Here is a 15,083-nt window from a genome sequence, read left to right on the forward strand (position 1 = left end):
TTCCATAGCAGGGTGTTAATTGGATTGTATGAGAATCATAATGTTGGTAAAATGATGACATATTCAAAAAGAAAAAGTCAATCAGCAAGCCCTCCATGTTGTGTTCTTCACTTTCATGAGCAGGTCGAGAGAGCACATTATGTTACATTTAGTCATTTGGCAGCCATTTCTATCCAAAGTGATCAACACAGAAGCTTATAACTATCACTGAAAACATCCATTACAGGTACAGCACAGTGAGAGACGGTCAGCAGGAAGAAGGAAAATGCACGAGTGGAGAGAGTCAGTCAGTCAGTCAGTCAGTCAGTGGTGTTTGATTTTAGTGTTGTCAAAAGAACAGAATCTTCCAGAGTTTCTTGAAGACAGTGTGACGTCACGAGCTTGTTCCACCATCAGGAACTGCTAATGGCAAATCATCCATTTCATTCATTGGGGAGTGCTCACGTGAATGACTTTGTACAGTATGTTCCACTTCTTCAATCATGCATCTAATCGAGTTTTTCCACAAGGACATTTTCATGTTTCATGTTTCATGTTCAGAGGATTCGGCGTGGAGGGACGCTCGGAGGAAAACAGACTTACTTAAAGGACAGTGTATTGAAATATGAACGTACATAAGGGGCGGGGCCAGATGAGCATGTTGCTTTTCGAACATACATTTCCTATAAATATATATGCACACATTTCATTATTGATGTTTAAAATAAACACATTCAAATAAAAATTGCACATCTGTGCACATGTGTTCATGAGTGACAGTAAACCTTTCAGCCTCTCCTTCACTGCACTGTTCACTAATAAAGACACATACAGTTTTAAGTATGCATAAATATGGTTGCTTTATTCATAGAAATATCAGGTTAGTGTTGTGATCATGAAATATATATTAAGAGCCACAGTTGCATTAAAAAAACTAAAGAGGAGCGATAGACGATGTCTCCATCAGGTCGTCCAGTGTCGGTGTTGTTTTTCAGCACGATCCAAACTCCTCGATCCATTTCTCATACTTCTCCAGGTCGGCCGCAGACACAGACTTGGACACTTTTCTCAGACTTGACTCAAAGTCCTCCATGGTGGTGGGCATGTGCATTTCATCCCGGGAAATGTTGCGGATCTCCTCCTGTGTGAGGCCCTCGATGCGTCGCCTCATGGCCATCAGAGACGCGTCCCTGCACAACCAGACACATTCATCTATGCATTTCTATGTTCAAGTCCTTTTACCCACTACTAATCATTTCAAGTACAAATTGTGGAACTTCAAAATGACCTTCCAAGGAAAACAAAACAACAGTGGTTGGTGAAATAATGGTGAGATAATTCATATTCATTAAAACACAAATTTATGTTCATATATTCCATTAAACTAACTCAGCTAATATACAGAAGATCAATGCTTCAATGACCATAAATGATCAGGATGAAATAATACATTAAGACTTTAAAACAACTTTTAAATGGTGCACATTATATATATACTGTATATAATGGGCCATGTTGTGAGGAAATCCCAGATTTGTGTGTCAAACATTTATATGCACAGATTTGTGCATATTAGCGCTGAAACAATTATTAATCAATTACTAAATGAATCCTCAGCTATTTTTATACCATTATTGTTGTGAATATTTTCTGGTTTCTTTGCTTCAAACAACAAAGAAATCATTCAAACTGAATCGCTTTGGTTTGCGGACAAAACAAGTCATTTGAGAACATCTGATCAACATTCTAAACAATCACTCCATTAATGGACGAGGAAAATAATCCTAAATTGTACCAACTGAGGCCCAATGTCTTTCTGGAACAGGAAGAACAGCCTCACCTGCACACATTGGTGATATCAGCTCCTGAGTAACCCTCCATCTGCTCTGCGATTTTATCCAAGTCCACATCACTGGCCAGCTCCAGTTCCTTCAGGTTGATCCTCAGCAGTTCCACTCGGCCGTTGGCTGCAACAGAAAAGGCAACACGAGCTGATCTCTGTGTGGAGAAGTCGCAGCATATGCCACATTTCCACAAGATGCAAATCAAACGGCTGCACTATTCATGTTTGACCCGACACAGCTGCTTCACTGCTCTCACCACGTGCTGAATCTATGACCTCACAGCGTGTTAACAGCTCAGCTACTGACATTCTTTTAACTTGTGAATGTTCTTCTATCCTTTATTAGCAACTAGAATGTGATCACTGTTTTAAAAGATCATAACATAACTGATAACATTTAAAAAAATGATTTCAAACGTCAGCATTTTCTGGTTTGAACTTGACTCATAATTCACCCTCTGTTTTAGAAGAGAGTGAATAACTCTCTGTGACACAATAACTCAGCTACTGTGTCAAAGAATGAAGTGAAGGAGTGACGGTACTTGAAGGCAGAGGGATGTAGATCCTCTTCTCCAGTCGTCTCCTCAGAGCTTCGTCAATGTCCCAGGGGAAGTTGGTTGCAGCCAGGACCATCACCATCTTTGAGGGGTTGTCGTTTTCTGACGCTCCACCAACACCTAAGCATCAGCAACAACAGGGTAAAAAGCCTCTGAGAAGGAATACTTCCATCAAGAAGAAGCTGCAGTGGAGTCAAAACAACAACAACAACAACAACAACAACAACAACAGCATCATGATAATATAAATGCTTAGAATTCCTCAACCAGAGTCCACACTTGAATCTCCTCTTGATTCAAATTCAGAGACAAAAAGACCAAACTGTACGTGACAACTCAACATGCAAATGAAAAGACCTCTGATCATGAGCTAGTGAAAGAAGGCGTCACTGTCATCATACCATCCATCTGCACCAGTAGCTCTGCCTTGACTCTCCTGCTGGCCTCATGTTCCTCTGAGGTTCCTCTGCGGCTGCACATGGAGTCGATCTCATCGATGAAGATTGTGGTGGGAGCATAAAAACGTGCCTGCGTGAACAAAAACACAACCTTTCTGATTCCACTAGAGAAATGTGAAGGAAGTGAATACACCTCACTCGCGCTGTCCTGCCATCAACACAAAAGCCAGTGTTTGAGTTTGTCCTTTCTGAGGCACCGTACAAACATGGATAATCAAATGGAGCACATGCTGAAAACAAAGGAGGGGCTCTTTTCTCGGGAGTTTGAACATTTATCTTGAAAAACGCACGGTGACGCACACCAACAGCGAGGCGTACCAGGAGAAACAAAAGGTTTCAAGCTCTAGTCTGTGAGATACAGAGTTTCGACCAACCATACAAAGATTAGGAATATTTTATTAACTCAAATAATAGTATTCTGGAGTTTTGGAGGTAACACTGCACACATGCTATCATAATAAAGTGCTTTTACTGCCGAGTTCAACCAAATAATCAGCTGATCTCACCATTTCAAAAAGCAGACGAACAAGCTTTTCGGACTCTCCTCTGTACTTGGACGTGAGCGTAGACGAGGAAACGTTGAAGAATGTGGTTCTGCATTCAGTAGCGACGGCTTTGGCCAGAAGTGTTTTCCCTGTGCCAGGAGGTCCCACCATGAGCACACCCTGCATGAGGAGGTCCGTGTGATTACATGTCAACACTTGACCAAAGAAATCAAAGTCTCTTCAATCGCTACCTTCCACGGTCTCCGTATGCCTTTGAAAAAGGCCGGCATCCACATGGGCAACACCACGGCCTCTTTCAGGAGTTTTTTGGCATCTTCCAGGTCTGCGATGTCGTCCCTATGGAAACAGATTGGACAGAGATGTAAAACCCTTCCAGCTAAAGGTGATACTAGTGATATCAATTCATTTATTAATAAATCTACCAGACCAGGAAAATCCCATTCAGATTCTTCTTCAAAGGCCCAGATAAAACTCAACACTTACAAAAGTAGTTCAAACACAAAGTAGAAAACAAATATTGCAGGTACAAGTGGCCAAAATGGCTTTTCTCAGAAGGGTGGCTGGGCTCCCCCTCACAGAGAGGGTGAGAAGCTCAGGCATCTGGGAGGGGCCGCAGTAGAGCTGCTGCTCCTTTGCATGGAAAGGAGTCAGTTGAGGTGGTTCAGGCACCTGGTAAGGATGCCACCAGGGCGGCTTCCTCGGGAGGTGTTCCTGCACTCGGGGTAGACCAAGGACTAAGTGGGGAGATTATATCTTGTCATTGCCCTGAGAGTCTGCCTGGGGAGCCCCCAATCAGAGCTGGACAATGTGGCCAGGGAAAGGGAAGTCTAAGACCTCCTGTTGGAGCCCGAGACCCCATCTCAGATACAACAGAGTTCTTCAATACATATTTATTTAGATGAAGCAACTGTGTGTATCATTTTTAATTATTATTATTAGAGTTTTATTTTATCAGATGAGAGAGGGGGAAAAAAAGCAAACAGTTGATTTCTAAAGATCACTATTGGCCACAGAAAAACACATTAGAAAATAGAAACGACTGGTTTTTAAATAGTCAACTGCAGGACAAGCACCAAATATTGTTTGACTTTTTTAGCATGGTTTATACAAAAACATACCATTTAATATTTGGATTCTGAGATATAATGTCTCTCTCCAGAGCTTCCACCAAGTCTTTGTCATATCCTGTCCCGTCAAATTTTTTCACTTCCTTCTCCTGGACCTCTGCTTTGTTCTGGAAAACACACGACATGAAACCCATGGAACTGGACTCACAGGCTGGAGCGACAACAGCAGCAAGTGTGGACACTGTTTACTCTACAAAGTTTGTGTTCATTCAAACGTTCTTCACCTTATCCTCCTTTGTTTTGCCCGAGGCTTCCTTCGCTTCCTTCGCCTCCTTCTTTTCTTTGCCTTTGGGTGGTTTTCTTTTGTCTCCATTGGCTCCGCGAGGTAAGTGCCTCTGCTGGGCCCTCATAGCCACACTCAGGTAGTTGTTGGGAGGTTTGTTGTCTTTACAAGGGTTCGCCGGACGTCTGACAGGACAAGGAGAATGTCTGAAGAGGACCAAAAAACGTTATCCATGTCATGTTACAATATATGCTAAGTTGTCACTCTGTTGGGCAACCATCATGGCAAATGATGAGTTACATCTTCCTCACAGGTTGCATGCCCATCGTCATTTTACTCTGCTTTTTAACCTGCTTTGAAAACACAGATGAAAGTGTAATTAAACCGGTTTACCTCAACCCTGGTGCTTTTATTCTCTCTTATTCCTGTTTCACTAGTTGTCACCTACACTGTTAGTGGAGCTTATGGACATGGCTCATGTTTTCCTCAGTGATGATGAGGATTCCAGGTCTTTTTGATGGGGTGAGGTCGATTTCATCATGTAAAGCACTACTCGTATGAAATGTGCTATATAAATAAAGTTAGAGTGATGGACACTCTTCGCTTTGTCACTAGTCAAAAAGACGAGCTCATTATTTATTAATATTTCCAGGTTTCTTTGGTCGTCTATGACAGCAAACTGAATATCTTTGGTTTGTAGATGAAACATATGAAGATGTCATTATCAGGTTTGAGAAAATGATCATTTGGGGCATTTTATGAATGTAAAAACAAATCAATAAATGAAGAAAAAAATGATAAATAATATTGACAATAATAATAAAAAACAATCATTAGTTGCAGCCCTTAACAAGTTTTCCAATGTGCCATTAAGTGTAGCAACAGCTGCACAAACAAAGAGGCAGTGTGATGTTAACAGGCTTTTTAAAAAGGGCAGAACAAAGCAGACTGATGTTTGCTAATCTCCATCATATGACTTTATCAGGAACACTGTTCACAAACCACTTACACAGGCTTCACAGAGTTGATCTCATTCCACAGAGGGCTGCTGGTGACTGGCGTGTGTTTATTATTACATTTGTTTCTCTGATGATGTGAATTCTCTCAAGACTTTGATATTCAATCTAGTTTCAGAGGGTTATAATCCCATTAAAAATCCAATGATGCATGTACCTTTTATATATAATACAAATATATAAAAGTCAAAGTCAATATCTCAATGGAAACTAATTTAAATGCCATGGCTCCATCCAACAATTGTTTTCTTAACTCTATTAACTTCATAATTACTTTCTTGATTCCCCGATGAGTTATTTGGTAAAAAAAAACATTAAAATAGTTGTGTCTGTGTTTTTTAATCCTGTGCTACATAAATAATAATTAAATTAAAAAAACATTTACCATTTACATGAGAGCACAGAGGAAACTGTGGGACATTGAGTGAATGTGTGAGTGCTCTGCCTTCTGCCTGCTCAAACCAGGCTCCACCCACTCAGTGACTTTGAACCCTTGCAGATTTTCCTGCTGTTGTGAACACGTTGTGAACGTCACCTTTCATGCTCCAGGAAACTGTGTCCAACTGTGTCCAACGAGGAGACACCCTGCTTAGATTTGTCAATAGATTTATTTTCTACGTTATTTATTCATGTCTTCTGTTGTCATTTGTTTTTCCATCAAGAGCAAAACACCAGGTGGAAGGAGAAGAAGGTGAAAACCTGTTCTAAGCAAAGACAACTAATAGCCGTTGACATGTGGTCACGTCTTAGTCACTCTAACACAAGCACACTTTCAGGTGTTTTCAGTGCAAACATGCACCAAAGCAGTCTGATGGAAACGACAGTGCTACAGTGTTCATGAGCAACAGTGAACAAAGAACAAAAGGAGCTTAATATCAAAGTTGTAAAGAACCTCTGTTCCACATGTACAGGCCTGATGTCACAGTCGTCGTAAGTACTGGGCCTGGCAGGCGTCGCGTCCAGCTGAAACTTGTCCAGAGTCGACATTATATCCTGAACCTGTCGATTCTCCTCACTGATTTCTTGCCACACCTGTAAAAAAAAGAAAAAAAGAAAACACATCAGAAAATGCAGCTTTTTCTCGTCGACATGTTGTGAGAAGCCATGAACGCTGCAGTTACCTGCTGCCATCTCTGCTGAACGCTGCTGTCCCGCACAGTGTACATATACTTCTTTATTTGCTCTAACAGTCCATGGTAGAGGACACTGGCCGAGTTGTAGTTTCCCAGCAAGGCATACTCACGGGCCAGCTCCACATTTTCAGTGATTTCTCGTAGACTCATGCTGTCATGGAAACAGAGACCACATGTCAGCCAGCTGAGGGACTGAAAAACGTCCAATAAAACACAGGAAACAGAATAAACAAGGAAAGAAGCTGCAGCTCTATGAGGGACATGAAACGATTTAGCCGTGTCAAAGAATCACTTTTGGCCCTTTTCCATTATACAGTTCTAGCACTACTCATTTATAGACCATTTGATAAGACTGCAGCAGTGTTGTCCCCAGTGCTGAAAACACGCAGAGTCATTAACAATGAAAATGTGACATATTTAACAGTAGCATGATGTTGAAGTCCATCTTCCCAAAGAAGAAGTGGGTTTACTTGCTTATTTCTATGAAAGGAAGAAGAAAGAAGCAGTCGTGGCGTTGGCTGTAATGGAAAAAACCACCAGAAAATGCCATGAAATAGAACGAGCGCTCACACAGGGGATTTGTGGAGAGAGAGAACGTCGTTCTATTGAAAACTGTGAAAGAAATCTCGGAAGAATTGCAGCATTAAAAAGGCGACTAAAAACTGCTCCGACATGGCACTAATTAAGCCAACAGTTAACAGGTGCTAGTTCTCTGCCATTGAATTGTAGATATCTACAATTTAATTCTGACTAGTCAAAACTCTAATTCAAGATATCTGTAATTACATTTTGACTAGGCAGAATGAAAGACATCTCCAATTTCAGATATCTCTGGAACATGTATATTCTTGAATTGAGGTGAATTAAAGATAACTTGAACTGAAGTTATGACTAGTCAGAATCAAATTGTAGATATCTCTAACTGGAATAACAGATATCTACAATTCAATGGCAGATATCCGTAATTCACATAGTGGATGATAAACCACATACAAATGAATGGCAAAAGTGACGCCATTTGTCCTAGGAAGAATGTCTTTGTGGATATCTGAAATGACAATTATGGATAGGAAGAATGTAGTTGTATGTAGTATCTGAAATGTTCTTTTTGATTAGGCAAAAGTGAACTAGAGATATCTGCAACACATATATCTAATGTCTAATGTCTAATGTTAAATGTTAAAAAGGCTTGCCATAGGTATCGTGCCATCCCATCCCTTTCTTGCATCATGAATGAAAAGACAAACTTAGCACAATGTTGATACTTTATGGACAAAGTTGTGGATACTTTGGTACAATACTAGTTTGTACAAGCTGTGTACAATGGAAGATATTTCCTCAAGTGACACGACAGACAGACTCAAACACGGCGCTTACTTTCGTGGTCTCAACAAACCGTATCACTACTTTTTATTTGTATCTACAGACACAATGTATATGCTGACAAGATAACAATGTCCGTATTGTTCCGATAACGTTTTCAACGAAACGACGCTTATTTCGTGGAGTTTGTACGCTTCGTATTTAGCTTCTCAGTGCGGCGGTAACGTGACGACGACACTTTCAAAACACAACCGTTCACAGATAGTTGACATACGTCTACACGGTTTAACACAGCACAACACTTACACACAGCCAGAGTGTCGAAGCTGACAACTGCACAACTCCAGAACTCACAACTCAGAACTCCAGAACTCCAGAACTCAGAACTCCAGAACTCAGAACTATAGAACTCCACTTCCGCCCAGAACAAGCGAAAAGTCCTCGGGTTCAGTTTGTTGCTTATGACGAGTTCCGCTGCCGCGCTTGAGGACAAAAAAAAACTTTATTGACAATTGGATTGGCATACAGAAAGAAAGAACACGCGTCGCAAACAGACCACGGTACGTTTGAAGTGCTAAGATATGAGTCAAAAAATAAATAAACACACAAGAAAAGATAAAAGAAAATACAAGAAAAAAAAAAGAATATATATAAGAAATAAATAAAGGAAAAGTATTTCCTCAATCAAAAGACAGCTGTAATATTAATTGAAAAAGTGCGATGGGTCTGGTGCTTGTTGAGCCATTGCAGCAGAAAAATGCTTTAAGGAATCATATAGTTTTTTTTACCATTATTTACACAGATTTTCCATATAAATTAAATTAATTCATAAATTATGGAAATTTGATGCATTTCTTTTAAAGTTTTGTTTTTGTGAATGAGAATTTTAGCTAAGCAAGAATAAAATTATAGCAGATTTAGTTATGATTCCAAATGTTACATTGTTACATTACATTACATTACATGTCATTACATGTCCCCACCCACCCCACATTGTCTGGAGACAAAAACATTTGCATGTTCTCCCCGTGTGTACAAAGGTTTTCTCCGGGTTCTCCGGCATCCACCCACAGTCCAAAAACATGCAATATGTGATTAGGTAAATTGGACACTCTAGATTGACCGTAGGTGTGAGTGTGAGAGTGAATGTTTGAATGGTTGTTTGTCTCTACATGTGTCCCTGCGATGGACTGGTGAACTGTCAGGGTGTGTGACCCCGCCGATGGCCCTATGCCAGCTGAGATTGGCACAGCACCCCCCGTGACCCTCCTGTGGATGGTGATATGATGATGATGGTTTCTGGTTTTTCCATTTACTTTTTGATATTTTCCATAAAATGACATTATTACCCATGTCACATATTTCTTTAGGGAGGTGTAAATTGTTGTCACTTGGTGTCACATTTTCTGGAACAGAAGAGAGAGTGTTGCTTAAGAATGACACACAACACAGTTAGACAATTGGATCTTTAATGTACTACTTCTGTTGTACTACATGACCTTTCTTTAGTTCATAACTTAATTTAGTAGCACACATTTTGAATATTTAACAATCATCAATGCACTAAGTCACAGAGAATAAGCTCATTAACGACAATTACAATTCTTCATAGCTAGAGGTTCATCTTGAGCACTCAGCAACAGTGATTTAACAACAATTACTTCATACATCTTTAAATTCATGCACTGATAATAAGTCATTTAAAAATAATGACAAAGGTAATATGACAAGGGCTGGTGCAGTGCCTCAGAGCAAGGAGCTCACTGGTTTGAATCCCTAATCCTAATATTTTGCTCGATCTGTTGAATGTGTAAATAAGCACATTTTTTAAAAACAATTTGACCATTTAGCTGTAAGATCTTTTGTGTAAGAAATTCTGACATCTACAGGTGACATTGCAGATTGCAATTATTGGAGGACTTCTTCACTCACCCCTCCCTTTCCCAACAATTATATATATATAAATATATATATACTGTACATATATATATGTATATATATATATATACAGTATGTATGTATGTATGTATGTGTATATAATTGTGTTTGCATAGCCTAACTTGTATATATGTAACACTTATACAAGATACATTTCTGCCAATAAACCATCTTAAATGTGACACAGTCGACCTTGAATTAATGGCAGAACTTTCATCAGTACAATTTTATTACTTCACCTCAGAGTGGGAGTGAAGTATGGTTTTTGGTGGCTCTGTGTCTGTGTTCCCGCATTTGCTTGCAATATGAGCAACAGAGGCCCAAGAATTTTGACCATGACATGGATTTGAACACGTAATCTTCTGATCTGGAGTCAGACGCTCCACCATTGCACCACCGAGTCTGTAACGCAGGGCAACAGAGGCTTGTTGTGTGAATGGGGAGAAGTCTGCCATCTCTGATTGCCTTGTTTCAAAATGTTGTTATAAATGAGGACACTGGGGCGGCTGTGGATCAGTAGGCTGAGGAGGCTGTCTCCCACCGGGAAGGTCCGGGATTCTATCCCCAGCCCCTCAGTATTCCAATGTGTCTGTAAACGGGACATGTAACAGCTCTTGGCAGCTGTGCTTGCACAACTTCATTGTGAATACTACAGCCAATGGTCATTATTACAATTTTGTTACAGTTAGGATTTTTTCCAGTCTTTCAATACTTCCGCTGCGTTTCATTGAACGTGATCATTGAGATGGTGCTCATACTCAAGTCTTTGGCCCAAGGGTTCAGCATTTGTCCGAACACATCCTTTGCCTTCCTCCTGAAATGCTTCCCCACAATGACGAAAAGGAAGGGGTTCACTGCACTGTTGCTGTACGCCAGATATGTGGACAACTGAATGCTGATGTCTAGGGCGTGACCCCAGAGGCATCCAGGCACCAACTGGAAGTAATCCACAGTGTCAAGAAACCGCATTACTTGGTGTGGTGTCCAACAGAAGAGGAAGACTCCCAGAACAGCCAGGACCAAGTATGTGGCCTTTCTCTCTGCCCTTGACCCAGGTAACCCTTTAGCTCCGGGGTTATTCAGAGTGGCCATGATGTGATGAGTGCAGTAAGTCACTGCCATCACAGGTACTATAAATCCAAGTACATTGCTGGTGATGTTGTGGTGCAACCTCCACGCTGGGTGTGGGTAGTCCAGAATGCAGGCATCAACACCAGGATCCTCTACGTGCATCACTGTGCGGAAGATCAGGACGGGCAGACTAAAGAGCAAGCCCAGGATCCATATCCCCAAGCAGATACGCTTGGCCCAGGAGGCTCTCCTCAGACGACTGGGGGTCATGGGCTTTACCAAAGCCAGGTAGCGGTCCACACTGACCAGCGTGAGGAACAGAATACTGCAGATGTAGTTCATAGAGATGGCCACATTGATGAGCTTACAGAGAACCTCTCCAAAGTCCCACTGGAACCCTTGGGAGATAGTGACAGCCCAGAACGGTAGGCAGGACATCATGACCAGGTCAGCAGCTGCCAGGTTCCCCAGGTAGATGTCGGCCACAGTGCAGGGCTTCTTCTGCAGACAAAACACACCGAGAACCAGGCCATTCCCCACCACTCCAATAACGCTGATCAAACCCAGGTAGAGTGGCTGCAGGGAGGACAGCCACAGCCAGGCTGCAGTGTAGTTACTGCAGAGGTCCAGGTCTGGGCCCACAGTGGGCACCAACCAGTCTGATGCATTCACAACCATTGGAAACTGTGATGGCAACAAAAATGTAAAGTCAAGAGTTAAAATGTGCTTCACAAGAAAAGAAAGAGGGAAAACACAGAATATTAAACAAATAGTGTTTACTGGATGAGCCCATTGGACAGATGAGATGCACCAACTGAACAACATGTCATTCAAAACTGTAGTGCATCCATTTTAAATGTAAACAAATGTGTGTTACATTCAAATTATTGTCAAATTATTTCACACAGTGTTGATTAAGTCTATCCACACGACTCTGTTTCAGTATAACACAACTTAAATGAAATTACAGTTTCAGTACAGGCCTTTCATTTTATTAAAATTATTATTAAAAAAATTTTCACTGAGCTACTTTCTCTGTGTGTTTTCAATCAATTAGGTACAATGATAAAAAATAAACAGAATAAAAAATGCAGAAAATACCCCAAAATCAAACACGATAAAAGGAAATTCAATTAAAAATGATGATACAACTTCAAAAATCATGAGCTCTGTTGTTTATGGTTCTTTGTTAATGCTTTTCTCCTCAGTTGGAAAGATCATTGGTGCACAAATGATTTCCAAGTGAGTGAATGCATCCTTTCACCCATTCACTTCTGAGAAACAGATACCATGACTAAAGAGCAACTCACTCTTTCCTCAGAGTTTAAAGAGATACAGTATTACCCACTGATGTGTCTGATGTTATTTGGCAGAGTTAGTGTGTTACTGTATATATACTGTATATATATTTGATAGCATCTGATTCATTGGAGAAAGAGAAGGGAGGACCAGACGTACACACGGTCTTAAGTCGTATATTCACACCTAATAGTTTCCGCTAGACTCGGTACGATTAGGGGTTGCAACATTCAGCCGGTCCTAGTTTGCTTTCATACTGCACTTTAGTGAATGAACCCAAACCTTTAAAAACATATTCCCCTCCTTTCTAGTTTTTTAGGCGTATGATGTTGTCAATATATGCAGCAGTTAATGTGTTTGGGTTATACTTTCAAAGGACTGTCATACAGCATGGTAAACCACTTATTATTATATTATATAATATTCCAAATATAGCACACAATAAGAATGTTATTGATTCCTTTTTCAGCTTATCAGTATAATGCATACATTATAATGCATACATTATATTGAACATAAACAGCCCACAACATGACTCAGCTAAAACGCTATTGCTGATCTTTATTTACATATTTACAGTTGGTGCATAGTTAAGCATGTGATGTATAGGATTTTTAGGCTGTATCAGATTTGACTGAGTAGACTATTGAATCGGCGTAGCCTTACTGTATAGTAATACTCACTGTGCAGTTGAAATAACCTGAACTATTCCTTTAATGTGCTTTGTCATGTAATTCTGCCTAAATGTTGACTCCTTACACTTTGTGTTCATACTAAGGACAGAGTTTCTCTGGATCAGACAGCAGAATAGGCCTAAGCTCTATACTACACTGTATTGAAAGTTGAGGAGATGTTTAATTCTAAACTACAACATAATAAACTTGTACAAACATAAAAGAAAGGAAATATCAATTTCTTCTTTCTTTTCTATCTGCTTTGGGAAAAGCTTGCGAAACACTCACCTCACTGTCTTCCCTCTGACACATCCATCCAGATTCTCCTAATGTTCAGACACTGAAGATAATCACCATGGTAATGGGCCTCAGCTGAAGTGAACACTGAGTAGCTGCTGAGGTTTATATGTGCAGACCCGAGAGATCATCACTGTGTCGTCATCATCACGCACAGTTTCCACCCACGACCCCCCCAGTCCTGGCTCAGCAGCATGGTATTCACTGTCCATCACGGCTTTCACTTTTCTTCCCGCTTATAAACAGTGTGTTAGTGTTTTTGGCTTTGCATCTGCAAAAGTACAAACAAAGCTGAAATGAATGTTAGGAAAAGAAACAGATATTGGATCAAATTCCTGGAATGTGAGGAGTCACAGCTGGCTCAGACTCACACAAACAGTGCTCATCAGGATTAGCTGTACTTAATAAAAGCAGGTTCAAATAATACATCTAGTCACCACGCACATGTGCAGATTCAACTTATATATGATGACCACACTGATGTCACAGCTGTCAGCCACAAAAATTCATACAGCAACCCTATATTCATCCATCCATTTCCTACCATGTCGGGTTACTGTGCCAATCCGGGGAGGAGTGGCTCAGTGGTTAAAACCTGTACCCTGTGTGCCAAAGGCTTCATGGTCGCAAGTTCTCGAACAGGACTCGAACCCGGGTCTTCTTGCTGTGACAGGCAGTAGTGCTGACCGCTACACCAAATGCGTGGCCAAACCTACATTCAGTGATTTTCTTTTTTAACACATGAATTGAAACATCAGACTGCTGGTTCTTCTTAGGATGACTCGCTCCACTTCCCGAGCCACTCCCACTCACATTTCTTGCTGTTCTGGAAATATTAGACAAAGCTGTCTAATGGCACGATAGAGAAGTTGGATACACTACTTCATATGGAAGCCCATTTCTGCCACTTCTACTACTGGGACTACTATCTTATGAGATAGTATGTCATAATTATGCATTCTTTTTTCCATGTGATGGAAATGAGTTTCCATACAAAGGTGAGTTTTTTGTAGTTGGTTAAAATCCATTTCCCATCCATCCTCACTGGCAGCTACAGTATGTGCTCATGTTTGTGTCTAGGGCCGGTTCTCGGTGCATGGAGTGGACACAGTGGGTTAGCCAGCGCTGACTGTGTGTCAGTACAGTCATACAGTTTCAGTTATATTACATTACATGTCATTTAGCAGACGCTTTTATCCAATGCGACTTACAAGGGTATTGAGTACAACCTGCCAAGCGTGGAGTTGAACTTGTGACCATGATGTCTTTGGCACACAGGGTACAGGTCTTAACCACTGAGCCACTCCACCCCCGTTACGGTTCCAGAGGTGGAAATGGCACAAATGAACTGTCAAATGACAAAAGAAAAAGAAAAGCAAAGATGCAGCACTGAGAGGTGAAGATGAGACAAAAGAGAAAAAGAGATAAACCAAAAGAACAACATGTAGTCTACCCTCTTTTCAATTGATCAGCTATGTTTATGGGATTTTTATGTTTGTTGTCTGTTACCACTTTAAAAAGTAATAAAGCCTGGAGGAACAGTGAAGTACACAGCAGAAATGAATAAGTAACTGTAATAAGACAAATGGCCTCTTCCATGATACAGTTCAGTTTGAGCTCCACTCGGCTCTACTCTACT

At 40.7% G+C, this 15,083-nt stretch overlaps 2 protein-coding genes across 3 annotated transcripts; both read right to left on the reverse strand.

The window, feature by feature from the left end:
- Window positions 1–820: 820 nt before the first annotated feature.
- katna1 (katanin p60 (ATPase containing) subunit A 1) lies at window positions 821–8,545 on the reverse strand. Of its 2 annotated transcripts, none has more exons than XM_058614383.1 (11): window positions 8,472–8,545; window positions 6,831–6,993; window positions 6,602–6,741; window positions 4,695–4,878; window positions 4,462–4,577; window positions 3,574–3,679; window positions 3,344–3,502; window positions 2,781–2,907; window positions 2,365–2,499; window positions 1,820–1,946; window positions 821–1,169 (listed from the first exon to the last, which is right to left on the reverse strand). In XM_058614383.1, the coding sequence occupies exons 2-11, from the start codon at window positions 6,990–6,992 to the stop codon at window positions 971–973; spliced, it is 1,455 nt and encodes a 484-aa protein (XP_058470366.1). In that variant the 5' UTR covers window position 6,993; window positions 8,472–8,545; the 3' UTR covers window positions 821–970. The 2 variants fall into 2 exon arrangements, with proteins under 2 accessions (XP_058470366.1, XP_058470365.1); XM_058614382.1 differs by having other exon boundaries at window positions 4,695–4,899.
- A 1,680-nt stretch (window positions 8,546–10,225) lies between these two features.
- Window positions 10,226–13,505, reverse strand: si:dkey-63b1.1 (B2 bradykinin receptor). The gene is made up of 2 exons (XM_058613974.1): window positions 13,436–13,505; window positions 10,226–11,858 (listed from the first exon to the last, which is right to left on the reverse strand). Exons 1-2 carry the CDS (start codon window positions 13,457–13,459, stop codon window positions 10,809–10,811), a joined length of 1,074 nt encoding a protein of 357 aa, XP_058469957.1. The 5' UTR covers window positions 13,460–13,505; the 3' UTR covers window positions 10,226–10,808.
- Window positions 13,506–15,083: the final 1,578 nt, after the last annotated feature.

Source organism: Solea solea, chromosome 17 (genome assembly GCF_958295425.1).
Source record: "Solea solea chromosome 17, fSolSol10.1, whole genome shotgun sequence".
NCBI lineage: Eukaryota > Metazoa > Chordata > Actinopteri > Pleuronectiformes > Soleidae > Solea > Solea solea.

Coding starts and splice junctions, on each gene's coding strand:
- si:dkey-63b1.1 (XM_058613974.1), bottom strand. CDS start 13,459: ATGTGTCAGAGGGAAGACAGTGAG. Junction 11,859..13,435: donor GTCAGAGGGAAGACAGTGAG/GTGAGTGTTTCG, acceptor TTGCCATCACAG/TTTCCAATGGTTGTGAATGC.
- katna1 (XM_058614382.1), bottom strand. CDS start 6,992: ATGAGTCTACGAGAAATCACTGAAAATGTGGAGCTGGCCCGTGAGTAT. Junction 4,578..4,694: donor GCAAAACAAAGGAGGATAAG/GTGAAGAACGTT, acceptor TGTGTTTTCCAG/AACAAAGCAGAGGTCCAGGA. Junction 2,908..3,343: donor TTCGTCTGCTTTTTGAAATG/GTGAGATCAGCT, acceptor TTGTTCACGCAG/GCACGTTTTTATGCTCCCAC.